General features: G+C 34.3%; 4 protein-coding genes and 1 pseudogene across 4 annotated transcripts; 4 read left to right on the top strand and 1 right to left on the bottom strand.

Moving 5' to 3' along the window:
* Window positions 1-9,126: 9,126 nt before the first annotated feature.
* On the top strand, window positions 9,127-10,427 carry LOC133287304 (protein LURP-one-related 11-like). The gene is made up of 3 exons (XM_061484877.1): window positions 9,127-9,360; window positions 9,463-9,693; window positions 9,902-10,427. Exons 1-3 carry the CDS (start codon window positions 9,127-9,129, stop codon window positions 10,034-10,036), a joined length of 600 nt encoding a protein of 199 aa, XP_061340861.1. The 3' UTR covers window positions 10,037-10,427.
* A 2,260-nt stretch (window positions 10,428-12,687) lies between these two features.
* On the top strand, window positions 12,688-15,691 carry LOC133287301 (uncharacterized). Its single transcript, XM_061484875.1, has 3 exons — window positions 12,688-13,380; window positions 14,147-14,310; window positions 14,433-15,691. The coding sequence occupies exons 1-3, from the start codon at window positions 12,774-12,776 to the stop codon at window positions 15,516-15,518; spliced, it is 1,857 nt and encodes a 618-aa protein (XP_061340859.1). The 5' UTR covers window positions 12,688-12,773; the 3' UTR covers window positions 15,519-15,691.
* Window positions 15,692-17,868: 2,177 nt separating this feature from the next.
* Window positions 17,869-20,383, top strand: LOC133287302 (uncharacterized). Its single transcript, XM_061484876.1, has 5 exons — window positions 17,869-18,220; window positions 18,859-19,011; window positions 19,109-19,250; window positions 19,596-19,837; window positions 19,974-20,383. The coding sequence occupies exons 1-5, from the start codon at window positions 17,903-17,905 to the stop codon at window positions 20,178-20,180; spliced, it is 1,062 nt and encodes a 353-aa protein (XP_061340860.1). The 5' UTR covers window positions 17,869-17,902; the 3' UTR covers window positions 20,181-20,383.
* Window positions 20,384-21,983: 1,600 nt separating this feature from the next.
* Window positions 21,984-22,664, top strand: LOC133287309 (uncharacterized; annotated as a pseudogene).
* Window positions 22,665-25,676: 3,012 nt separating this feature from the next.
* On the bottom strand, window positions 25,677-26,338 carry LOC133287357 (protein SENESCENCE-ASSOCIATED GENE 21, mitochondrial-like). Its single transcript, XM_061484949.1, has 2 exons — window positions 26,217-26,338; window positions 25,677-26,052 (listed from the first exon to the last, which is right to left on the bottom strand). Exons 1-2 carry the CDS (start codon window positions 26,252-26,254, stop codon window positions 25,815-25,817), a joined length of 276 nt encoding a protein of 91 aa, XP_061340933.1. The 5' UTR covers window positions 26,255-26,338; the 3' UTR covers window positions 25,677-25,814.
* Window positions 26,339-26,371: the final 33 nt, after the last annotated feature.

Below are 26,371 nucleotides of genomic sequence, written 5' to 3'. Positions count from 1 at the left end.
TAAGTTTATCTCCGGCCACCCCAAAACTACGTCGTTTTGTATATTTATTTTCTTATATTAATTGATTTACCTTTGAATGGTTATGATTCTCCTTTTCTCTCTCTTCCTTCATTACTATTGATTCATCTTTGTACGGTTATGATTTAGTAGCCGGAGATAAAATTATCTCAAGCAGCTTGAGAAACGTTAAACCCATATATATATATATGGAAAAATATTTTCTCATGTTGCATGATAATTCAATTCTCATATTGTGACCCTTCGATATGGGTGCAAAGATTTTCTTTTCTTTTTTATTTTTTAATAAATATGAGGTCCATCACTAGTTGAGTCATAATATGAGAATTCAATTCTCATGCAACAATGAGAAAATCAAACCCCTATATATATATATATATGTGTGTGTGTGTGTGTGTGTGTATATGGGAAAAATGTTTGTCATTTTAAATGACACAACTTGTTTCATTTTACTCTCACAAAAAGGTGAGACCCACACCTTTATATTTTTTTGTCCACTTTCTCTTCTCCTTTATCTATCTCTTTCTCTCACTTAAAATGACATAACTTTATATTCTTTAAAATGATACATTTTTTTCTCTCTCTCTATATACGAGAGAGATGTTATATCTTAGATCATTAATCCTACTTCAATCTAACGATAGGAGACAAACGAGGAAAAGAACACATACACTTCCCATTAGATGCCACATCGCAGCTTAAAAATTGAGGAGGAAAGAAGTACAGCGAATCAGATATGTCAATTAATCAGAAAAAAGTGAAAAAGTAAGGCTATCTAACTATCTATCTTAGGGTAATATTTTTTAGAGTAAACATATTTTTTTGTCTCTCGCAATATTTACGAAATCTTTTTTAGTCCTTAGCAATAAAAAAAGACCAAATTGATCCTTGACAGTATGAAAAAAGGGTCACATTAGTCCTTATGTCAACTCCTCCGTCACTAACGTGGTCTTTTTTACATACTGTTAGGAACCACTTTGGTCCTTTTTTATTGTCAGGGACTAAAAAAGATTTCGTAGATATTGTGAGGAACCAAAAATGGTGTTTACTCTATTTTTTATGGTGCTGATCATTTAATAATCTGGTGCTTCATTTCATAACATCATTTTTTTTTTCTTTTTTACTCTTGTTATTTTTTTTTTCTTTTCAATTTTACCTTGTCACTTACATTAAGGGACCATCTAAAAAATGGTGAACTCGAATCACAATAAATAATCTCCTATCTTAGGGATTTTTTTAATAGGCTCCATGAAGACAATATTATTTGATGGTTCTTTTTATAAAAATAAAATAATTTTTTTTAATATGAAGACAAGCTTGGAGAGCACAAAAAAACGAGCTCCTATCTTAGATACCAGATATTTATCTAAACAATATCTATTATTTTTATAATATCATTTTTGTTTTATTTTTTAAAGATAATAAAATAATTGTATATAAAAATGGATAATAAAATAAAAAATTTAACTATTTTTTTTTGGTAAGCACTTTCTCTTCCTCTTTACCAATTCAATACCCATGAGATAATATAAAAAAGTCTGATTCATTTATAATTTATGTTTACATAATTATTAATATTAATACAAATTAAGAAGTTTTAATGAAATTTAAAAAATATACAATTATATGCTTATAATTTACTTATATGAGATATGGGTGTTTGCAGTTTGGATTGGATCGGTTTTGAAAGCAAAAATCATCTGATCCAATACCTTCGGTTTGATTATTTAATCATCTATTCGGTTTGGATTTTTTTTCAAATCCGATCCGATCTAATCCAATTTTTTTCGGTTTGGATTGGATCGATTTTCGGTTTTTTGAAAATCCTAAAATTTGTTTCATGATTATTGTGCAAATAACATCTTTTGTATATATTGGCTTTGTAAATTTTATTTTTTTGAAATATAAAAGCATCAGTAAACGATAATATAGTTTTTTTTTGCAATGAGATATGAAGTTCTACACAGATGAAATTTTGTTGATGAGATGTGAGTAGGTTTTTTTTTTTTTTTTTTTTTTTGATAACAGTGAGTAGGTTTTTTCTTTGGTGTAGTTGATGGGTTAACATGCATTGGATTTAGAAATTTTTGGGCTATGATTGGGAAAAAGCCCAAGTAAGTAGAGGAAAATTAATATATTGGATCAGTTTTCATCAATCCATCCGAAAATCGATCCAATCCAATTAAAATTTGCGGTTTTTTTTCGGTTTTCGGTTTATTCGGTTTTCGATTTTTCGGTTCGGTCACCGCGGTTTGAATCTGTTTGGATCGGTTGATGAACACCCCTCATATGAGATAAGACATATTCAAATTAATTTAAATTTTAAAAAGAAAATGATTAATTAACTTAATTAAAGTAATGTATATATATATATATATATATATATATATATATATATATATATATATATATATATATATATTATGGAGTAAACATTTCTACAACCACTTTAGATAAGATTATTTACAGCTACCCCAAAAACTACGTCGTTTTGACTAATGAAGGGTGTTTCTGTAATTTTAGATGAATTAATGAAAGATATTTCTATAATTTTTTATTTTTTTTTATCATACACATTTTACTGATGCAACACGGGTCTTCAAACTTAGGGATTTCAAGTTGAAATGATTTCTTCTTGGTCCTCTTTCTTTTTGCTCTGTTGTTTTCTGTTTTCTTTTGTTTTGGGCTTAGCCCTTCCTTTTTATCAAAAAGAAAAAGAAAAAGAAATTATCACTACATAAATTAAAGTCATAAAAATTTCGTTCAATTTAGAATTGAGTTGATAACTCAATCCACAACTTTATTGTGGCGTATAATATTTTTTGAATATTAAGTAAAAGTTAGACTATAAGGTTACATATATATTTATGAATGTTTATTTTATCTAAAATTCGGTATGTATGATGATCAAAATAATATCATATATTTCACAGATTAGATTTGTTAAATTCATACCGTTGGGATCTATAAGCCCACTATGTTCCCTTTGGGGATGGAGTCACTGTATGGATAATACCCTTAGCACAAGTAATGACCAAGCTAAGTGATATTGTTCCAAGTATGAAGCAAGTAATCAACAATGGGGTAGGTTTGTGTATATGTGACTCAATGTAAATGGGCAGAATAACGATACATAAGATGCCTCCTTGGTGTGTCCTGGGGACTTATTTATAGGGGAAGGTGAAGTGAACCTTGCGTGGGTTGGTGAGGAGGGAATCAACCCTCCTTGGGATCCGCCTTGGTGGCAGACACTGTAGGGCGTGGCAGGTGCTGCTATGATAGCAGCGATGCCCCTTGTGCCTGGCGATGTCAGCATGGGACAAATGACAGTTTCCTCTTCTGGTATCTGGGGCGGTCACCTTTGGGGGTTAGGGTCCCAAGACGGGACATTTTGGTGTTTGTCCTTGGGAACGTCGCTGCGTTGGGGGATGAGGATGGCTAACAGCTGGTAGGGCTGAGGTGGATAGGCTGATGAGATTGGGCTTGGACCTTTGGGCCGCCGTATTGTTGGGCCATCCAGAACATGAGCCCCCCTAGCTTAGTAGCAAGCGTAGGTTGGTGCCAAGTTAAACGGGGTTGGGCGACATCTTTGGGGCGATGTGGGTGGTTTAGCAAGGGCGTGGTGAAGGGTCTCTTGATGGTTCGGTAAGTATCTTGAGCCTTGGCGGTTCGAGGTGGGGTTTCGTGTCATTAGTATCTTTGGCAGTTAGCTTGATTTGTAGGGGGGCTTTTGGACCTTTTACCTTTCCTGACAGGAAAAGTGGCTTTTCGGTTTTCGAGGAGCCATAATGATGGATGCTTCCATCATTGCAATTACTGCAGGCACTCAACCATCACGAGGCACGGCGCATTAATGCGACGTGAGGGGTGTCTTGTCCCCCTGTAATTACCACTAGGTCCCTCATCACAACCGCCTATTATGTTACGGTTGTGTCATCCTACGGTCGAGATGGTGGGACATTACACGTGTACGCCATCCTGATCCTTCTCTCCCTATTTAAAGGAGGTTCTTCCTGCCTTAAAGACCTTCTTCACAAATCTCAGGCTCTGTGTGTTACTGCCTTCCTTGTTTGCGCTTTCTTTCTTTGTGAAAGTGGTCGTGCCGGTCTTCCTTTCTTCCATCTCTACGTATATCTCAGGTACAGTGTTTCTGGCTTGTAGCTTTGATATTCCTTTAAATTTCTTTGGCTTTGCTTCTCTTCTTCTTTTTCCTGTGATGGTCAAGTTAACGGACTTGACTAGTTTGGTCTTGCCTGAGTTGTATATTAAGGAGGAAGAGTTTGATGAGGCTTTCGACGTGCTTGATGACTGCACAGTGGGTCCGGCTATATAGGAATACCTTGCTAGTCGTTGTGGGGAAGGCAGTAGTGTTTCCCCACATCGATCTTTAGTTCATGGGGTTTCGAAGTTGCCCCATGGTAATATCCTTGAGCTTCTGGGTTTGAGTGAAGAGGAGATTCAACATCTCTTTCCGGAAAGGGCTTTGGGACCTGTGGTTCCGTATTCTGGTGAGGCGTCTGGTTCCCGTCTTAATGGTAGGCGCCAGGTGGTGGCTGGTGAGAGCGCTTCTAGATCTGGTAGGCGCCAATCTACTGGGTCTAGAAGGCGACGATCTAGTGGGTTAGGTGAAGGGGTTGGGTCTCGCCCTTCACGGAGGAGTCATTCTTGGTCTTCTGGTCGTTCTCATGATCAGAGGACTGGTTCGCGTCGCCATGTCTCGCGGCGTTCAAATTTTGGGGCAGGGCGACTAGTTCGGCCTTTATCCTCTATTAATCGCTTGCCGCAGAACCGTCCATTAGAGTATTGTTACAAGCCTCACCTCTTAAGGACAACTCGTCCGAGTGTTATGTCTCTGGTCGCCTTGTGTACCTCTCGTGGCCATATTCCCAACATTTTCCAGTCCTTCAATCACCGTAAATATGGCGAATCCATTGACAACCATTTAGGTAGATACCACCCAGAGGATGGTAGGCTTACAAGGTATGGCGTGTGGGATGCCATTTATGAGGACCTGGGGCTGTATAAAATACCGCCTGCGTGGTGGCCTTCCTCTTTAAGCTATTCAGATTTTTACACATCAAGCTCTTCGGAAACCTCTGACTCTTCTGGTAAGTTTCTTATGTTTGAGTTGCTTTTTGATTGAGTGATTGGTGAGGGAATGCCGGTGCCCGGGGAGTAGGAGTGGGGTGATATGGAGGATTTGGAGTTTGACTCTTTGTTGATCTTCTTGGCGTCGGTTGAAGTGTTTGGCGATTGACTGTGTGTTTGTCGCTCCCAGGTCTAATTTGTGGGTATTCTCTTGACTAATGGCGGTTGCACACGATCACGAACGCTTCTTGGCGAGGGATTGGGTAGACCCTATAGTGGCGTCTTCTTCTTCTTGTTATACTAGTGGGTAAGAGAATGAGAATAGAAGTTTATAGTTTTCCCACAGACGACGCCAATGTACCGTTGGGATCTATAAGCCCACTATGTTCCCTTTGGGGATGGAGTCACTGTATGAATAATACCCTTAGCACAGGTAATGACCAAGCTAAGTGATACTGTTCCAAGTATGAAGCAAGTAATCAACAATGGGGTAGGTGTGTGTATGTGTGACTCAATGTAAATGGGCAGAATAATGATACATAAGATGCCTCCTTGGTGTGTCCTGGGGACTTATTTATAGGGGAAGGTGAAGTGAACCTTGCGTGGGTTGGTGAGAAGGGAGTCAACCCTCCTCGGGATCCGCCTTGGTGGCAGACACTGCTGGGCGTGACAGGTGCTGTTATGATAGCAGCGATGCCCCTTGTGCCTGACGATGTCAGCATGGGACAAAGGGCAACTTCCTCTTCTGGTATCTGGGGCGGTCACATTTGGGGGTTAGGGTCCCAAGACGGGATATTTTGGTGTTTGCCCTTGGGAACGTCGCTGCGTTGGGGGATGAGGATGGCTAAGAGCTGGTAGGGCTGACATGAATAGGCTGATGAGATTGGGCTTGGACCTTTGGGCCGCCGTATTGTTGGGCCATCCGGAACGGTCTTCTAAAAAGAATTATTAAATAATGTAAGTATCAAAGACTTATTATCAAACTAAGTGGATGCCCTGTCATAAAATAATAATAATAATAGGTTTTATTGATTAATGACACTATCTTATTAAGAAAGCATGCATGAAATGTGTGCAAAATAACAAATTCCTTATACAAATTTGGAAGAAACCATTTGAGCCAAGCCACCGGTGATATTTAAGCATAAGAAAGAACCACCTAATTCAAGCGAAAGCCAATCAAATCAGACTAATAAAGTATGCTATCTATATAAGAGAAAGAGTTGCACTAAAAGGTTAGTGGACACTGATGCTACTGTATTTGTTGATATTAATTGTGATCCATGGAGTATAGCTAAAGAAGCGTAATCTTAAAGTAACAGAGTGAGAACAGAGTTAAATAATTAGTACAGTTAGAATTAAAAGGTAAAATATGTTATCCTGAATGTGAACGTTTGACTTAGTCTCCCTATTAATCAATACTAATGTCTAATGTCAGTGACGAAAGAAAATGCTACCTAAGGTGTTGAAAAATAGAACGCCGCACTTGGTTAAGGATTGGATGAGATTGAAACAATAAAATTTAAATGTGAGTGATGAAGTTCTTGTCGGAAAAGACTGGACTAAGCATAAAAGAAATAAATGGAAGGAAGTATAAACTTAATATTTTAAGATTTTGGATTAAGATATGATATCAGTGTTGGGTATGGCTCATACTTCGTATGCTGATGAAGGCCCTAATTATCGGGATCAGTAGAAAGGCAACTGGGGTTCCGCTCCCAAGTGAGCGGGCGGGCTGCCCCCAGGCCCGTAGAGGCTAGGTACTGTTGTGGGCCTCTGTTTTATTGTAATTTTCTTAGCAGTTTGGGCTTGGGCCCATGAATAGCTGCTGTTAGGGTTTTGTAATCCTATTTATATTTGCCTTGTAAACCGAAAGACTTGTAACGAGTGGCGGTGAGTGGCGGTGAGGTGAATATAATACAGACAAGCTGGACGTAGTAGCCTAAATTAGGTGAACCAGGGTAAATCGTTGTGTCTATTCTCTCTCTCTTTTTGTTTTCCGTTTTCAATTTGTGTGTTGTCGATTTCCAACAATCAGGTCCAAGGGAAGCTTATGGCATGGGACCACCACCAAGAGGTAACAAGGGAGTCCGACACCACATCTCAACTCAAAATCTTAAGACATTAGATTTATATGTTCTTCCACTTATATACTTTTCACTTAATCCATTATCAATTAATGTGAGATTTATCACACTTGAATATCTCAAGAAGATATATTTATTCTATATAAAGCAGCTATGAGCTTGGGTGGTGATGAAACTCAACTTGTGTTCTCTAGAATTCATGGTTCTAGTTGAATGATACTAATTTTCATGACCAGTTAAAGGGAGATAGAACGCAACTTGTGGAGTTGATTTAGGAGATGATGTTCTCACTTACGAAGATGGTAGTGGAGTGTTTTTGCATATATACCAAAGAAAGTAGTCTTCAGACAACATGATCATATTGGAGAACTTCATGTGAGTCAAAAATGGCTGTATTCAACCACTCAAATATGAGATGGGGTCAGTCTCACAACCAAAAAGACAAGAGTTAGGCCAAGAAAATAAACATTACTTGAGGTACCATTTAGTGTGTGCTTATATTAGGACGAATAATTACCATTGTTTTAAGGGGTCAGATCAGATGTGTGCAATGCCTCACACCGAATTCTTTTGGCATATTCAAATGGTCATCATTCATCAGCCGAACAAAATGTCCAAAGTCGAATATGGGAATATAAGACTGCCTTATTCCTTAAAACCCAATTAATAAACTTATCACAAAACCTTCCGTGACATTTTGGCTGGCTATAAATTAATAGAATTATAATTTTTGCATACTGATGTAAGTTATACTCTCAATCTTGACCAATAATCTTATTTATATCTAACGATTTTGATTTATTAAATATGTGAGCAATTAGATTCAACCAAATCAATAACTAAAATTTGATGTAAGATTTCTTATTTTTAAACCGGTGTAAGAATAATCTGTCCCAATTAAATATGGTGTCCAATTAATAAACTTATGAGTTTAGAATAAGATCATATACGGAACAAGATAACATAACCCAAAAAAAAAGAAAAAAATTCAAGGGATGCACGGATGAAACTAGTAATACAAAAGGTGCATTGGATGCTATTTAGAAATAGTACATACATAATAATATAGCACAAGTGGTTGAGTTATTTATGATTTTTTATGTTGTTAACTTGTTTGATGATTTTCTGTGTTGTTAACTGTTTAATTATTAATGCACAAGATTAATTTTTTTGTAATATCTATATTTAATAGGCATTAGTGCTGAATAGGCTCACAAAAAATTAATTATAATACTTTTTACGACTCGTGTTGTGTATTGTTTCACCTGTAATAGAGTTGGAAAAATCAAAGGTAAACAGGTTATTAGTCTTTATCTATTTCTGTTTGTAGGTAAAATTTTGTAAACTGATCTAGTGAGTACTAAAAATATAGTCTTGTACTGTATCTTAGAATTGTTTTGTGTCCAAAACTTGTACTATATTTTAAAAATTAAAAAATATAATTTTTTATATTATGTTATCTCTTATTTTTTTACCAAATCAATATATACCACCCACAGAAATTGTTTAATGATACATGATCCAACAAGTGGTTTAATACCCTCTCTTGTAACATTTGAAAGGCCGAGATGCTATGAAGCAGAGTCACTATATTGATTAGGTTCAATGGAATCAGTATTAAACTGCTTACGGTTGCAGTTGTTGAGTCTTTCTTCAATTTTAAAGAATAGGTCAAGAAATCATATAAAAGAAGAAGGACAGAAACATAGTAGACATGATATTGTACTTTATATCATGTGCCCTTTGTTTAATTATTTTATGCTTTTGCTTCATCTCAAACCACTAATTGTCATAAGAAGATAATTACTGTAGACTTTCTTCTTTTAAACGACTAATCATGATATGATTAAATATTTTCATGTGGCTATGATTAACCCAATATTTAGTATATAAAAGCCCTTTGATATGTTATATGGCATATACTATTTCAAACATGGGAAAAGTCCATCCCCAAGCATTACATTCTTCTGCTACTTGCAATTTCACTTCCAAGCAAGAGACTTTCACCCTATGGATGAAATCTCTGGTACTGAATGGAAAGGGATGTACTGTCTTTGATTCAAATGGCCAAATTGCATATCGAGTTGATAACTACAACTGCAGCTATAGAGATGAAGTTCAACTAATGGATCAAAATGGCAATATTTTGTTTACTATACTGAAAAAGGTAAACACATGTCACAATTATATGTAAAAGTATCCTAGAAGTTAAGAGTGTTTTAAGTTTTTCTAACTCAACATTAATACTTGCTTTTGTGTGTGTGTGTAGCAAATTAAGTTTTCAAGGCTTTGGGAGGGTTATAGATACCCTGCCACAAGGAATGACCACATAGGACCATGCTTTCGAGTTTGTAAAAATAATAGGATCTCAAGAGGGGGCTCAACTTACGAAGTTGAACTTGGATTGGACAAGAATCAACCATATACTCATAAAATAGAAAGCAGCACTTGCAAGTCAGCTTGCAAAATATCTGATGAGTTTGGAGAGATAGTTGCTGAGGTAAATTTTCTTACATCTTCTTGTTTGCAAAGTTTGGTAAAGAACTTATATGTTTTAGGGAAAATTACGTTTCTTACAACACGAGATAAAATTATTTCTTGCAATCTCAAAATGATGTCGTTTTGAAATTATAGAAGATAACTTTATCTAAACGTTAATCCATGTTTTAATTTTACATGAATTTTGTGTTTTTTTTTTCTATAAGCAGCTGAGGAGAAAGAAGTCATGTTGTGGAGTTGATTTAGGAGATGATGTTTTGACAATGGTGGTGGAGCTAAATGCAGATCTTCCTCTAATTATGGGGCTTGTTGTAGCTTACAGTCTTATTAACAGTAAAATGTAAGCATTTTGGAAGCAACAGAGTGCATAATGGTAATTGGCATCTTGAGGAAGTCTTTTAGCTTTACCAAATGTATTACTAAAAGACCCCGTTTTAAGATTAAGCTTTGGAAATGACTCTGGTGACTGTCATCTCTAACAATGATGTTCAATCTCAAAATGGCTTTGTTTTGAAGCCAAATACAATTCCACCTTATGTTATGCTTCCTCTTGTTCTTATTTAATTTTGGGGGAAAATGCTTCCTCTTATTCTATAACTCAGAAGCAGTGGCAGAGCTAGCAAAATTAATGAGTCAGGAACCATTAAATTTTATCTGAATTTAATGAGTCAAGTGGCGGAGCCACCCTTTTTTTAGTACCTAGAAACCACTTGATTTTGGCTGAATCAAATTTGTTATTCCTTTTTATTTTGTACTAACAATTATGAGATGTATCCGTTTGGGGATGATTCGGCGTTTGCAATTGGATTCCCTATTCTTCAATACTCTATCATCAAGTGATTAAGTCTCACACCACATGACTTGCCTTTAAGTTTTTTACTTCATATAATTTTTTTTAAATTGAAATAAAAAAATACAGCATTGTCCTACAAAGTTCCCACTTGCGTAAAGCTGTAAAGCCTAGACAATGGCCAGATAGAATAACAATATTTAAGCATACTTCTAGCTGATTTTTGTTTTAGTCCTTACTTGTAAGGTATATTACATATTATGTATCATTCATAATACAACATACTGTATTGATTTGAAAAACAACCGCATCATGTATATCCTATGCACATTTGATAAGAGAACCGTTTAGATAAGGCTACACTGCTAGTGATTTTACCAAAGATGATGTGCTACATAGCTTGAGGCTGCATTGAACAAATATACCTAAGTAGTTAAACAAAAACAAGTGAATTTTACTTTGTAGCTAAACTAAGTGGTACATGGGACGAGCTGATTTCATGTGGGCCAGGACTTCAAAGTTCTTTATTTAAAATGGAAAAAAAAAAAGGACAGAAGGAGAATTTGAAAAGAAGAGAATGGTTTAAGTGGAAGAAAATTTTTCCGTTTTAGGAAAAGATGCACCTAAAAAATGGTGCACCCGGTGTATATTAAAAAAATCCCCATGGGACACACTCCAGTTCCATTCCCTAGGTTACTTTTATGACAATTCAGTATATTTACTCCAAAGCTTTATCAGAGAATATAGTTGTATATTTTATGAGATAAAATTATTTTATATATATACAAAAAAGTGGATAGAATTTAAAAAGGAGAAAGAGAGAATAAAAAATAGATTTCACTTTTTTTTTTGTCTATACATGATATAATTTTCTTTTATGCAACATAAAAAAAAAATATTTTCTTAAATTTAAAGTTTAACAAAGCAATTTCAATTTCAATATATTTATAACGTATAAACACGAGGGTCTTTAACTCATTTAAAGTGAAAAGGGAATTTTTCTTCCCATTGATTTAGAAGTTAATTATCAAAATAATATAATGAGACATTTATCAAATATGTAGTGCAATACATAACTTGTGAAAAAGTCAGCGCACTTGTCATATATCACAACTTGCAAGTTGTGCATTGTAAGTCTCGCATTATCACCACGCACAACTTGAACGGCACATCTCACATTGCCGATTTGTAATGCATGTTGATTTTTATATAAATCTTGTTTCATCCTACACAATACATGAACACACACCCCTCTATTGAGAGCATTTTTTATGCTCTGGGACCATCATTGATTGAGTGGTCCTTTGTGAAAATAGAGAGGATAAAAAAGAAAAGAAAAATTAATTTTACAAGAGAAAGCACGTAATTTTGAATACTCCTGGACCTTAAAAAATATCTCCCCTCCTATCCGCTTCACACCATATTATTTTGGCAAAAAATATAAATTTTAATCAATAAAAAAAAATATTTCCCGATGAGCGAATTACTTACTGGCAAATAAGTAAAGGTGGCAATATGGATTGAATCATACGGGTCAACCCGCCAACCCTCTAAACGGGGCGGGTTGGGTTACAAATTTCAACCCACCAACCCGTCTCGTTGGGTTGTGGGTCAAAACAGGTTGGTGGCGTCGGGTCAATTTTTTTTTTTTACTATTAGGTAGTGTTTTATTTGTTTTTAAGCTTTTGTGATATCCATTTTTTTGTTATCTTAGTACTCTGTAGAAAAAATATAGAAGAAAAATTTTATTTATGACAAAGATAATTTATCTATAGAGATAAAAACAAGTTTGTAAAGAATATCTGATTAAATATTAACATACACTTAGACTTAAGATTGAAAAAAAACTAAGAGGAATGTGATATGAAAATAAGTAATATTATACTATTAATAAAATATAATTTATTTTTTATTTTTTATTATTTTTTATTTTTTATTTTTTAAGCGGGTTGACCCACCAACCTATCATAAAACGAGACGGGTTGAAATTTTCAATCCAAATTCAAGAGGCGGGACAGGACGGGTTAACTCACTTTTGACGGGTTGGCGGCGGGTCGGGGCGGGACGACCCGTTTTGCCACCCCCAACAAATAAGAGATATATGCATAATAAAATTAGAAGGAAAAAAAAAAACAACTAGGTATACCGTTTTGACGTGGCTGCTTTGGCGTCGTTTCACAAGTTAGTTGTCGTTGGTGTTTTCACTGAGATCTGTCTCTCCTTCTTCTAACAAACCCTAGTTGAACTTGCAATGCTATGCATGAAGCTTTTAGCTCTGAAAACCCTAACAAATGGTGGGACCCAAAAGGTACTTCCTGCCACTAATCATAATCTCCCTCGCCGCTTTCATCTTCTACACATTCCACCATTCCTCTCTCTCACCTTCAATCCCTGAATTCGACCCCAATTTCACTCTCCGAAACCTCAACCCTAATTCCACCCCCAAATTCACTTTCGTCATCAAAGTCCTCGCCTTTAACCGCCTCAATTCCCTCTCTCGGTGCCTCCGCTCACTCGCCGCCGCCGATTACAACGGCGACCGCGTCCACCTCCACCTCTACGTTGACCATTTCACCCTCGCTAACGATTCCTCCAACGTGGATCAGAAGCTTCGAGAATCGCATCGAATTGTGGAGTACGTTGATGGGTTCGATTGGAAATTTGGTGAAAAGGTGGTGCATTACAGAACCGGGAATGTGGGTTTGCAGGCACAGTGGTTGGAGGCATGGTGGCCCGGTTCCGATCACGAGTTCGCTTTCGTGGTTGAGGATGATTTGGAGGTTTCGTCGCTTTACTATGAGTTCGTTAAGACCTTGATTTTGAATTTCTATTACAATGCTTCCAATTATAGCCCTTCCATCTATGGAGTTTCGTTACAACGAGCAAGGTTTGTTCCAGGTACCATTTTTCTAGTTTTATTTATTTATTTATTTTTTCTTTAAAGTTTGCCACTTGAAATGTTAGTACTCAGTGGAGGTTTTTGTTGAAGTTGGTGAAGTTTATATATTAGAGGAATCTGGTTACTTCATGTGTGAACATGACGTGTTGTTTTGTTGCTTTCAAGGATGCTTCTATTAGTAAACAAAACATTCAATTAGATGTATCATGTATGATTGGCTAATTGTCCACTATTTCTCTGATATTTGAATGGAATTACTTAGCTGAAGTTGTCTAACATTTTTCAAATACTTGGGGAAGGAACTAGGAAGCTGCTAATGCATGCAGTTTAACAACTGTTGGATCCGGCGATTGTACTGGTAGTAGGATCATGCATTGATGATAGTTTTTTTTTTTTTTTTTTTTTAAAGATAAGAACTTGGTGCTATGAAAAGCTGATGTTTTAATGGAATGGAGAACATGGGGTTGTCTGTGTTACTGTTCGTTGCTAGTATTCAGGATTTTGGTTCTATTCGTTATACAGATACGTAAGGCTGTGTTAAGTGTCAATGAGCGGCAAAAGTGCCACCAAGTTGAACCTTTATTGTGTTATTATGATTTGAAAATGGGTATGACAAAGTAGAGAACTGCAGAAGCTCTTTGTTAAACAGCTTTGTGTGTCTTTCCTCTTTTATAATGTGTTATGTTGTTGCCTAAGTAATTGTACCCTGCTGCTTTGATTATTTGTATGCAGTTTATTGATCATATAATTGATTTCTGGATGCAGGTAAACATGGAAACAAATTACAGTTGGATGACCAGACACGACTTTTCTTATACCAGTTGGTTGGCACATGGGGTCAAATTCTCTTTCCCAAGCCATGGAAAGAGTTCAGGTTGTGGTATGACAAAAACAAGGCGATGGGCAATAGGCCATTTCTTGAGGGGATGGTAATAAAGCTTTTTTGAAGAAAAAACTTTTCTTGTTCACTCATTTAATTCTCAGTTTTGTTGACTTTTTATACATCAGCAGTTCAGTTCATTCCTAATTTTAGTTCTGAAATTTTGTCCAGGTGACTACAGGATGGTATAAGAAGATGGGGGAGAGAATTTGGACACCTTGGTTCATTAAGTTTATTCAATCCCGTGGTTACTTTAATATCTACACAAATTTTTTGCACGAGAGAGCATTAAGTGTCTCTCACAGAGATGCCGGAGTAAACTACGGGAAAACTGCTGGACCTGATTCTCAATTACTAGAGGAAAGATCTCTGGACTTCAATATTTTGGAAATGCAGCCTTTGAGTAGTTTAAAATGGTTTGATTTTTGTTTCAGAGAAGTACTTCCTGGAAAGGTTGTGAGCAACCTGGAAGAACTTGAATCTTGGCTTCGCTCTCTGCAGAAACGAGATAGTGTCTTCTTAGTAAATCTTTTTGGGGTATCAGATGCTATAGCTAGAAACTTACTATGCCACTTTGAGAGGCTAAATATGAGGAATTATATACTAATGAGCCCTCCATCTGACTTCTTATTTGATCTGGCAAGGAGGGGACATCCTGTAATTAACGTGGACCAATTTATAAGTAGTGTTGGATCGTATAAATTGCCTTCGGAAGGTTCCAGTTTTGATACCATCAAGGGTATTTTGGCAAAGACCTATGTAATTAAAAAGTGTATCGAGAACAGGTATAACACGTGGGTGATGGAGGGGAACATGCTTCCCACTTCTGACCTCTTGCTTGAGTCCGGAGATCCAAATGATGATTTCTTTGTGGCAAACAACTTGGAACTCTTACATGCTAAAAGCTCATCTTCTAGTGAGAAAATCTGGGCTAATGGCTTTGTGTCGAAGGTTTCAGCCTTGGCAGACTCTTTGGCAAGAAAAGAATCACCAACTCATGGTGGCCCAAGTTTTGTGTATATTGTAACAAAATTATTGGAACAGAATGGTGCGAGGATTAAAAGAGTTGATGAGACTTCTTTTGGGATGAAGATCGGCTCTGGAAATGTTGGTAAATCTTCTCTGGGGGATAAAAAGTTGGTATATTGGTCAACTGAGATGGGGCTGGACTCAATTCAGAAATGGCTTGAAGAGTTGAATTTGTGGGGTATAGATGGTGATTTATCCTGCACCGCTGTGGTGTGTCACAAATCATAGCATTTTATGGCAGCTATAGAAGTAGTTTTACATTTTAGTTTTCTTTCCATATTATTTTTGAGTTTTTTGATGCCATTTTAGCTTACATATATTCTTTGTACTCATTTTGTACCATCATTTGTAACAAATTAAGTTGTCAATGTGAAGCTTAAGATGGGCTAGAATTAAATTTTTCCGAGTTAGAAATTTGTGCCGGGGATTGAACTATTGGTTTTTGTATTAACTTCCATTTACCATTTACATCCTGCAACAATCATTTCATACTTTCTTTCTGAATATTAAAATTAACTGAGCTGTTAATTATACAGAAAAGGACTTTTTTAAAAAAAAAAAAAATTCTCCCACATTTCTTTTATTTCATGCACCGCTGACTTTTCTATAAGGTTTATAAAATAAACATTACCATAACATTGATGATCTGAGACTTAGTGACAGATGATCTTGATCCATCAAATTTAATAACTTCGAATAATATTAATCAAGCACATCTGTATATATACCGCCGCATATTTTAATAGTTTTTTTATCATATGATGGCAGTTAACTTTATCTTGTTTTCTGTACACTCGTCACCTGTATGAAAAAAAAGTGCATCAACAATTAAACTCTTTATGTTATTATGATAATGCTTGTATATCTCTTCGCACAGAAATAGAATATAGGTGTAAATTAAATAATAAAAATAATATGCATATAAAGAACGACCCATAAGCATGCATAGTTACTTCTATGCGATTACTTTACGTATTTCTCTACTTCCACTCTTTTTCCCCCATCTCCTAGTAAGGAATAATTTTCTCAAGAAAGGGACAACCCCACACACGAGACACATATAACAGAGTAAACTCCATAATTTTTTCATAAAAAACAGACACATTAATTTTTATTTTTTATTTTTTTAAATATAAATGCGAGTTATATTAATCTTTTTCTTACAGCTAATATGACTAAGTAGATGAAGAGAATTGAATTCTCTCATTTGATCTTTTTGTCTTCTTTTCGTTTCAAGAATTTGTATCTATTTTAGGAATAGTTTCTCCTATTACATTTCACATAAATACATAAAATAAGTGAATTTTATAAAAATAATAATCATGAACACATATATATATATATATGAAATAAGATTTATATCTACTTTTTTTTTATATTTACTTTAACTATTTTTCTCTAATATCATTATATTACAAATTTAGCCTAAATTTATTTTTTCTCTGTCCTCTATTATTATTGGTTGAGAATCTTGAGCTTGTGATTTAACTGAATCAGAGAAAATTAGGTAGAATAAATATAAAACATAATATTTTATTCTATATAATACACACACAAAATTTGCATGCTAAAATTTTTATTATTATTTTTTGAATATAAGTGAGAATTAAACATATAATTTAATAAAAGATAAATTATCTATTTTCGTTTCCAAGACGATTTTGTTTTTGGTTAAAAATTAAAAAATTATAATAAAAAAGATTATTATAATCTTGAAATAAATTATAATTATAAAAATACCTTAATTTCTGTCACACAACAACATCATTTTAGATTTAATATAAATAAATTATCTACTTTGAGCATAGAAAAGGCGAACCCCTTGATAAAATGTACTCAAATCCTTTATCACTAAAATATAGCTTTTTATTAAATTTTAAGATAGTAGTTTCCAAAAAGCGTAAATACCCTTCGTCTTCAGCAAATTTCAAGATGCTCACTTTAGTCCTTAGCAAATAAAAAGACTCATTGTGGTCCCTAAAAAATTTAAAATGGACTCATTTAATTGAAATCGTAGTCCCTCATAAATTAAAAAAAGACTCATATTAGTCCTCAAAAAGACTAAAATAAGTTCATTTTGAATTTTTTAAAAATCACAATTAGCGTTTTTATTTACTAGAAACTAAAACGGGTATCGTGAAATTTGCTAAGAACCAAAATAATTATTTACTCTTCCAAATATTTCATAAAAACGTAACATTTCACTTTAATGACAAACCACTTGCTTATAATACAAAGAGTAAACACCATTTTTAGTCCCTGACAATATATACGAAGTTCTTTTCAGTCCCTGACAATAAAAAAAGACCAAATTGGTCCCTGAAAGTACAAGAAAATGGCCACTCTACATATTTGGGAGTTGACATAAGGACTAACATGGTCCTTTTTTTGTAATTTCAGGGACCAATTTGGTCCTTTTTTATTGTCAGCGACTAAAAAGGACTTCGTAGATATTGACAGGACTAAAAAAAGTGTTTACTCTAATACAAAAATGTGGTGGGAAGAGAGAGAAGAGCATCTTTTTTTTTTTAATATATGAGAAGAGCATCTTTGATACCCAGACAGAGTAATAAAACGACGGCGTTATAGAAGGGCGGAGGCTTGTTCCGGCGATGGAGAAGGCCAATATATCGGCGTATTACGAGACGAGGGCGGCGCACTTTGGCGTAGTGAGCAGCGAGTGGCTGGCTCAGGCTGAGTCTGCCACCGGCCACGGCCACAGCCACAACAACCCACCAGACACCATTTCCGGCGATGATATTGATAAGCCTTTCTCCGTCATCGAGGAGTTCAACGCGTGGCGGAAGCATCCCGATTTGGCGGAGGCGGTGGCCGCCATTCGCGCATTGGCCGCCGTCATTAGCAGCAGCAAGGCGACAACAATGATGCAGCTGGAGATCGAGCTCAAGAAGGCCTCCGATTCCCTTAAAGTATCTAAATATCTATTCTTTTCTTCTCTTTCTCAAATGGGTCTTTACGATTATCCCATGGGTACTTTTTATTGCAATGTTTTGTTTATGTTTATGTTTATGTTTTATGTTTTTGGTTTTTTGTTTTTGTTTTTTGTTTTTTTGGTGTGTGTAGGGTGGAGTTTGCAATGGAGTTAACTGGAATTTCAGGTGTAAGGTTATTGTGGTAGCTTGTAGCTTTGTTTTTGTTTCAGAGTTTACTTATTGGGTTTGTTATATTACTATTCTTTGGGGTTCTACATGGTTTATTGTTCATTTCTAATTATAAATATGCTGAAAACTAATCTGGCAAGAACCCTGTAGAAATTTGGGAAAAAAAAAAAAAACTTCATGTGAAACTAACTTGTGAGGGTATGAGTGAGGAAATCCTTGTACATAGTGTTACTCTTGCATTATTGCAATGAAGCTGTTGTTTCCGGGATTCGAATATTTGAGTTATTTATGTGCAGCTTTATTACTGCAAGGCTCGCCCTCATTTTGTGTAAACTAGATGTGGGAAAAAAGTTAAAAATGATTAAAGTAGAAAATAGATCCTAGAATTTTTGAACTTTTGAGTTTTGTGATTGATTGTTAACTTGAATGTGGTTTTACTTTTTCAGTCGTGGGATACAACCTCTATCTCTTTGACAGCAGGCTGTGATCTGTTTATGCGATATGTGACTAGGACTTCTGCTTTAGAATATGAAGACTTCAATTCAGCAAAGTCTCGCTTGATTGAACGTGCTGAGAAGTTTGGGGAAATCTCATACAAGGTATGGTAGGTACTTGTAGATGAGTTGGTTGCTCATTGGCAAACATAATTTCAGTTACTTGCTCACATTAGTGCCTCTGAATTGATTTATTTTGCAGGCTCGCAAAATTATTGCAATGCTGAGTCAAGATTTTATAGTTGATGGTTGCACAATTTTGGTTCATGGTTTTTCCAGAGTTGTCTTACAAGTCCTAAAACTGGCTGCACAAAATAAGAAACTATTTCGGGTCTTCTGCACAGGTTTTGCTCTTCAAACTCTGATTTCAAATGCTCAGGTTCAGATTTAGTTTCAAACCAGAAGTCAAGACCTTGTCATTTAGTCATTATAAATTCATGGTAATTCACCTATTTTCTCAATATATAATTATAAGAATATTCTTTCCAACGTGCTCTTAGAAGCTTTGGACCGGAGAGTTGGAATTGTATTTCTTAATTCTATTGACCTGATAATTTGATGGCGGGCTAAGTTTTCTGTGACTTTAATTTCTTGGTCATCCCATTTTAAGCTCTTGGGTGAAGTCTGTGTCTTTGTTGTTTTCCTTATTAGCAATTTGTGATCTGAACTTTGTAACTATAAATTTGCAGAGGGGAGACCAGACCGAACGGGTTTAAGGTTGTCCAATGAGCTGGCCAAGCTTGATGTTCCTGTGAAAATTGTAATAGACTCTGCAGTGGCATATACTATGGATGAGGTGGACATGGTATTTGTTGGGGCAGATGGAGTTGTTGAAAGTGGTGGTATAATCAACATGATGGGGACTTACCAAATTGCATTGGTTGCAAAGAGTATGAATAAGCCAGTTTATGTAGCTGCTGAAAGCTACAAGGTATAATTTCAACTTAAAGAAATTAATATAGTATTTCATTTGTTATTTTAGCATGCTTGCATCATTTTGCACAAGTCTTGTATTAATTAGGAAAGGATCATCTATAATTACGTGTCATGTATGTGTTAATCTGCAGTTTGCTCGTCTTTACCCTCTTGACCAAAAGGATTTGGCCCCTGCCTTACGCCCAGTTGATTTTGGTGTACCTATTCCATCCAAGGTTGAGGTTGAATGTTCTGCCAGGGATTATACTCCTCCTCAATATCTAACTCTGCTTTTCACAGATTTAGGTGTTCTTACTCCATCAGTTGTTAGTGATGAGCTCATCCAGCTATACTTATAGTCGTCCATGTAAAATTTTGTTCTGATTCTTTCAAAATGTTCACCTCATTTCAAGATCGTGTTTGTCTTAATGAAACAATTTTCTAACAAGTATAAGAGTTAACAACCTGAATGTAAGTGGGGATAGTCTTTATTGTGTTTGTTAAGCTTTGACTTTCTGAGAAATACAAGGGTGGCAAGACCTATCTATAATTACATTTTCCAATGGTGCTGCTTGATATCTTCTCAGTTTTGAAGGATTGCTATTTGATTTGCTGATTTGATGTTATCAATTGGTGAAAACCTTTTTCCTCATTGCTATTGAGTTTCGTTTAGGCCCAAAATGTGTGTCTACATCATTGGTAATGATGGAATTACACTATATTAACCTACCTGATAAACCCTGTTGATCAGAGCAAATAGTAATACGTTCATAAATTGTTTAACACTCTCATACCCCTTTCAGCACCACCGGGTCACGTAAAATTTTGTAACTGTCAAGTCATCATCCATTCATATTATACTGTGATTTTGCACAGTTTTTTACACATACCTATGGAAACAGTTGTGTTGAGCGTTTTTCATTTGACTGAGCCTCATAAAACCTAGAGTTTCTAGTAAAGATTCCAGTGCAATAAAATCTAGGTTGAACTTGGATTAGCTTCTAGACTAAGTATGCAGCAAAGTCACCTTTATTTAATTTTCATTATTTATACACTGAATTTGAGGTTCTTTTCTTTTTTGGTAGAAGATATCAGGATTCATCTTGGTAGAAGAGAGGCTCTTTTCTTAGTAGGGATGAACTTTCATAGTATTTGTACATAGATGCTACTTTTAACACTATTTGAATTTGAATATACCGAGATTATCCCCACTCCCAAAAGAAAAATAAAATAAATAAATAAAGTAATTCTGGTTTTCTTTCTTTCATTTTTTTCGTTTGATACTTTTCTGGGTATGAAGCACTGGTTGTCCTCTCCACCGAAAGAGAAAAGTTTCATTCTATATTGAAGTGTTTTCAACGGAACACATTTTCAACGAAATTTTTTGACGAAAAATATTTCAATAAAGAATTTCTACGAAAAAAATCCCTTCAAAATTCTTGACGTAATCTAAATTCCATCTAAAGTTTGGACGAAAATATTTTCGTCAAAATTTTTGACAGAACAATTTTCATAATATTTTTTTTACGGAAAACATTTATGTCAAAAAATTTGATTGAGTTCTTTTTTTCGTTCAAACTTTCGATGGAATTTTTTCTGTAGAAAAAATTTAAGAAATCATTTTCATCAAAAAAATTTATGGAAACTAAATTTTGTCCAAAATTTCGAAGGAATTATGTTCTGCTGAAAATTTTGATGCAAATTTATTTCAGTCAAATTTCAATGGATAAAAAATTGTTACCTTTCGACGAAATTTTTTTGACACAAATGTATTTTTCTTCGTTTAAAACGTAAAAATTTTGTCAAAAATATGCTTTCTTTAGTAGTGGGAAAAGTATATAAATAATTTTTTTAATAAAATTTTATATATAATTTTATTTGTAAAATATAATAATTATATTAATTATTTAAGGAAGGATAAAATAGTAAAAATATTTCAATAACCTTTTATTTTTTTTCCTTACAATTTTTTTAAATCCCAAATAAGAGAAGGGAATACTCTTCATTTCTGTTTTCTTCTTTTCCCTTCCTTTCCCTTGCATTCATTTCTTTTCCTTCCCCTCAAAACTCTCAAACAAAGTCTAAGATTTTGGGTTAAATTAGTTCTTTACATGTTATCTTATCAGAGCTTTTTAGTGATCACGAGGTAACGAGTTCTTTACATGCAATATACACGCTTCAAGTACAAAGAGCTCTTGTGTAAGGGAGTGTGTTAGAGAATAATTTAAACAGTTAAAAAAAGTCTTCACCCAACACCTTAAGGTTTTGCAAACGAGTTTAAGGTTGTCCAATGAGCTGGCCAAGCTTGATGTTCCTGTGAAAATTGTAATAGATTCTGCAGTGGCATAAACTATGGATGAAGTGGACACGGAATTTGTGGGGGCAGATGGAGTTGCTGAAAGTGGTGGTATAATAATCAACAGGATGGGGACTTACCAAATTGCATTGGTTGCAAATAGTATGAATAAGCCAGTTTATGTAGCTGCTGAAAGCTACAAGGTATAGTTTCATCTTAAAGAAATTAATATAGTATTTCATTTGTTATTTTAGCATGCTTGCATCATTTTGCACAAGTCTTATATTAATTAGGAATGGATCATCTATAATTACATGTCATGTATGTGTTAATCTGCAGTTTGCTCGTCTTTACCCTCTTGACCAAAAGGATTTGGCCCCTGCCTTACGCCCAGTTGATTTTGGTGTACCTATTCCATCCAAGGTTGAGGTTGAATGTTCTTGCCAGGGATTATACTCCTCCTCAATATCTAACTCTGCTTTTCACAGATTTAGGTGTTCTTACTCCATCAGTTGTTAGTGATGAGCTCATCCAGCTATACTTATAGAGTCATCCATGTAAAATTTTGTTCCGATTCTTTCAAAATGTTAAACTCAGTTCAAGACCATGTATGTCTTAATGAAGCAAATTTCTAACAAGTACGAGAGTTAGTAACTTGAATATAATAGTGGGGATAGTTTTTAATTTGTTTGTTAAGCTTTAACTTAGAAATACAAGGGTGGCAATACCAATCTATAATTACGAAAAAAAAAAATAGTTCAAAGGATACATTGAGTTTTCGGTGCCTATTCCACTCCGAATATGACATATGTCTTACCTTTTATCAAATTACTCTCACCTGATTTTAAAATAAATACATTTTAAAATAAAGTATGTATTAATGATTTGTCAAGAATAAGACACGTATCACATTGTGGGTGAAAGACACATCGAAAACTCGTGCATCGTAGAGCTAAAAATATTTATAATTTGGCTTGGGCTACAATTTATAATTGACCCTATCTAAAACTTAAAATATTTTTAGTAAAAGATTTGGGTAACTTGTATTAGGTTATGTGTTCAATTTTCATTTATATATAAAAAATAAATATTTTTAGTAAAATAAAGAAATATTTAATAAAATTATAACTCTTCTTAGTGCTGTCCTATGTTGCACCGACACTGACACGGGACACGAGACACGACACGACACGCCGACACGTTATTTTTAAAAAATATCATATTTCAACACGTTATGACACATCATGATATTAAATAATATTTTTAATATATATAATATAATTTATATTTAATACATAAAACAGTCCATAATAAGTCATATAACCAATCAAATATTCAAATTCCATAACATAAATATAAAGCAAAAGTAATTTTTCATACCTTGTTAATTTTTTATGTTAAATTCCATAACAGAAAAAAAAATTGACTTATAAATTAATTTTTCATTTTTAGGTAATAAAATAAAATTTAGACCTTAAAAAGAACGTGTCGAAGCGTTGACTGCGTGTCAAAAAAAGTTGATCGCGTGTCGGAAACACATGTTGGAACATGTCGGAGTGTTTACCGCGTGTTCCAAAATGTTGACCACGTGTCGGACACACGTCGGAGCGTGTCGGTGTTCGACATGCAATTTTTTTAAAAAAGCTTGTCCGTACATTGTAGGTGTTGTCTGCTCAGATGTTCTATATTTAATATAATTTAAATATATTATGATATGAACTAACTAAAATTAAAACAAATAAATATACATATAATTTTTTGGTCCGCGCTCAAATTAGAGCCCGGCTCCGCCATTGAAAGGATTGCTATTTGATATGCTGATTTGATGTTATCTATAAGTGAAAACTTTTTTCCTCATTGCTATTGAGTTTCGTTTAGGCCAAAAATGTGTTTCTATACATCATTGGTAATGGTGGATTACACTATATTAAGCCAACCTGATTAACCCCGTCAGAGCAAATAATAATACGTTCATAAATTGTTTAACACTCTCATACCCCAGCGCCACCGGGTCACGTAAAATTTTGTAATTGTCAAGTCATCATCCATTCATATACTGTGATTTTGCACAATTTTTTACACATATCTATGGAAACGGTTGTGTTGAGCGTTTTTCATTTGACTGAGCCTCGTAAAACCTAGAGTTTCTAGTAAAGATTCCAGTGCAATAAAATCTAGGTTGAACTTGGATTAGCTTCTAGACTAAGTATGCAGCAAAGTCACCTTTATTTAATTTTCATTATTTATACACTGAATTTGAGGTTCTTTTCTTAATAGGTATGAACTTTCATATTTTTTGTATATAGATGCTACTAATTTTAAGACTATTTGAATATACCCTGAAATTATCCCCACTCCCAAAAGAAAAAAGAAATAATAATAAAAAAACAGTAATTTTGGTTTTCTTTCTTTCATTGTTTCGTTTGATACTTTTTTGGTTTGCTGTTATGAAGCATTGGTTGTCCTCTTCACCGAAAGAGAAAAGTTCCATTATAATGGAGTGAAGGATGAGACAAAAGAAAATAAATAATAAAAAAAATGTTTCCTCTATAAACAATTACACGCATAATTGATATAGGCGAAAAAGTAAAAAAAAACAAAGACAGAAAAACGTAAATGGTTAAGATAAAATATACTCGCGCGAGGTATTTTTGTGTGTGTGTGAAACATTGTTGATAAAACATATTAGGGTTTATCATTTCTCTATCAACTTAAGATAAAGTTATCTAATCAACTTTAAAATTATTATATTTTTGGAGATTAAGAAAATTAAGGAAGGATATTTTAAATTTCTTGTTTGTTTCTTGTTATATAAATTTTTACTGAAACACTTTTCATTAATTTTTCCAAACCCCAAAACATCTTTGTTTTGGTAGGCGATCAAACATATTATGTTAACCAAGATTTGTGAGATCAAACTTATGCACAAAGGTCTTAATTTCGATTCGGTTATTGCTTTTAAAGATTATTTATAAGTACTGCAATCAGTTCTTCCTAACCTACTCTCCTCCTCCTCTTAATAATAATAATAATAATAATAATAATTATTATTATTATTATTATTAATATTGAAGTGTTTCTCTTAGAGAGAAAATTATTTATCATATAATAATGTTGTTTTGGGATTAAAAAAAATGTATTTTAGAAATTTTATTTCTTGCAATATGAATTCTTGTATTTTTTTTATCCAAATCACAAAATAAAATACTTTTGATTTTGGGATTACAGCAGATAATTTTATCTTATATCACAACAAACACTAAATAATAATAATAAATAGAGTTGCAATGGAGGAAAAGAATTAGCCATGCACTGAAACGTAGAAGAAAGAGAGATCAACATTAAACACCGAACTGAATATTTATTCATAACCGAAAGCTAAAGTGATAGGAAATGCATGTTAATAGTAAAATATGGGATAAATTATTCAATCTATTTTTTTTTTCTTACCTACTTTTTTTACTCATCTATAATATTATTGGATCAGAATTTCAAGAGGAAAGAGAAATAGTAAAATTCTGATCCAATGATATTGAAAATAAGTAATTAAGGTAGAAAAAAAGAGTAAAATATTCTGTCCCATAAAATATATCTGTTTGATCAAGGGTTCTGAAACGAGATTATTGTATTCCTACCTAAAGCAAGGTTCTCTAGCTTCTTTTGACCAAACACGTTTCCACATATATCCTAAGATGTTTCAAAGGTTTTGTTTCTTTGGCAAAAACTTCTCCCTCAGGTCCGCAGAATCAACCTCACCAAAGCGATTCTCTGGCATCCAGTTTCCAGTCTTAGGATCTCTCATCCAAAAGATTTCATCTTTTTTTGAAGCTGAAGAAGCATTGGCTGATGCTGACTCACTCTCATTCGACTTCACCACCGTTGTTGCCGCCGTCTGCAACCTTAAACTTTCCGCTACAACCGCACAAGACCGCTTCCTGCACCATTGTCCCTTCATCATTATCATGACATATATAATTCATAGTATCCAACAAAAATATATAAATAAAAAAGAAGAAGAAGAAGTAGAAGAAGAAGAAAAGAATTGAACAAAGAAAGACATGCAAAACAAAAAAGAATAATAAGGATGAAGATTTTGAACCGAAGAAGGAGAATAGGGTTGACTGGAACGTTAGCCATGTTGTTGAAGAAAATAAAAGATGGAGAAATTATAAAGAGTGAGTTTAAGAGAGTGTAGAGATTTAAGGGATGAAGGGTTGGTTTGGAAGGAGAGGGTCTTATATAAGCAAATGAACC

This window comes from Gastrolobium bilobum, unplaced genomic scaffold, assembly GCF_033153095.1.
Source record: "Gastrolobium bilobum isolate Gb01-03AN ecotype WA unplaced genomic scaffold, APGP_CSIRO_Gbil_v1 utg11002, whole genome shotgun sequence".
In the NCBI taxonomy this organism is placed as follows: Eukaryota; Viridiplantae; Streptophyta; class Magnoliopsida; order Fabales; family Fabaceae; genus Gastrolobium; species Gastrolobium bilobum.
Note: the sequence above shows the minus strand (reverse complement) of the source record. Positions and strands in the feature narration are given on the sequence as shown.

Excerpts from the sequence above, each read along its gene's own strand:
- LOC133287304 (XM_061484877.1), top strand. The coding sequence starts at position 9,127 with ATGGGAAAAGTCCATCCCCAAGCATTACATTCTTCTGCTACTTGCAAT. Across the intron at positions 9,361-9,462 it reads TGTTTACTATACTGAAAAAG|CAAATTAAGTTTTCAAGGCT; the intron begins GTAAACACATGT and ends GTGTGTGTGTAG. Across the intron at positions 9,694-9,901 it reads TTGGAGAGATAGTTGCTGAG|CTGAGGAGAAAGAAGTCATG; the intron begins GTAAATTTTCTT and ends TTCTATAAGCAG.
- LOC133287301 (XM_061484875.1), top strand. The coding sequence starts at position 12,774 with ATGGTGGGACCCAAAAGGTACTTCCTGCCACTAATCATAATCTCCCTC. Across the intron at positions 13,381-14,146 it reads ACGAGCAAGGTTTGTTCCAG|GTAAACATGGAAACAAATTA; the intron begins GTACCATTTTTC and ends TTCTGGATGCAG. Across the intron at positions 14,311-14,432 it reads GGCCATTTCTTGAGGGGATG|GTGACTACAGGATGGTATAA; the intron begins GTAATAAAGCTT and ends AATTTTGTCCAG.
- LOC133287302 (XM_061484876.1), top strand. The coding sequence starts at position 17,903 with ATGGAGAAGGCCAATATATCGGCGTATTACGAGACGAGGGCGGCGCAC. Across the intron at positions 18,221-18,858 it reads AGGCCTCCGATTCCCTTAAA|TCGTGGGATACAACCTCTAT; the intron begins GTATCTAAATAT and ends TTACTTTTTCAG. Across the intron at positions 19,251-19,595 it reads ATTTCGGGTCTTCTGCACAG|AGGGGAGACCAGACCGAACG; the intron begins GTTTTGCTCTTC and ends ATAAATTTGCAG.
- LOC133287357 (XM_061484949.1), bottom strand. The coding sequence starts at position 26,254 with ATGGCTAACGTTCCAGTCAACCCTATTCTCCTTCTTCG. Across the intron at positions 26,053-26,216 it reads AACCCTATTCTCCTTCTTCG|GAAGCGGTCTTGTGCGGTTG; the intron begins GTTCAAAATCTT and ends ACAATGGTGCAG.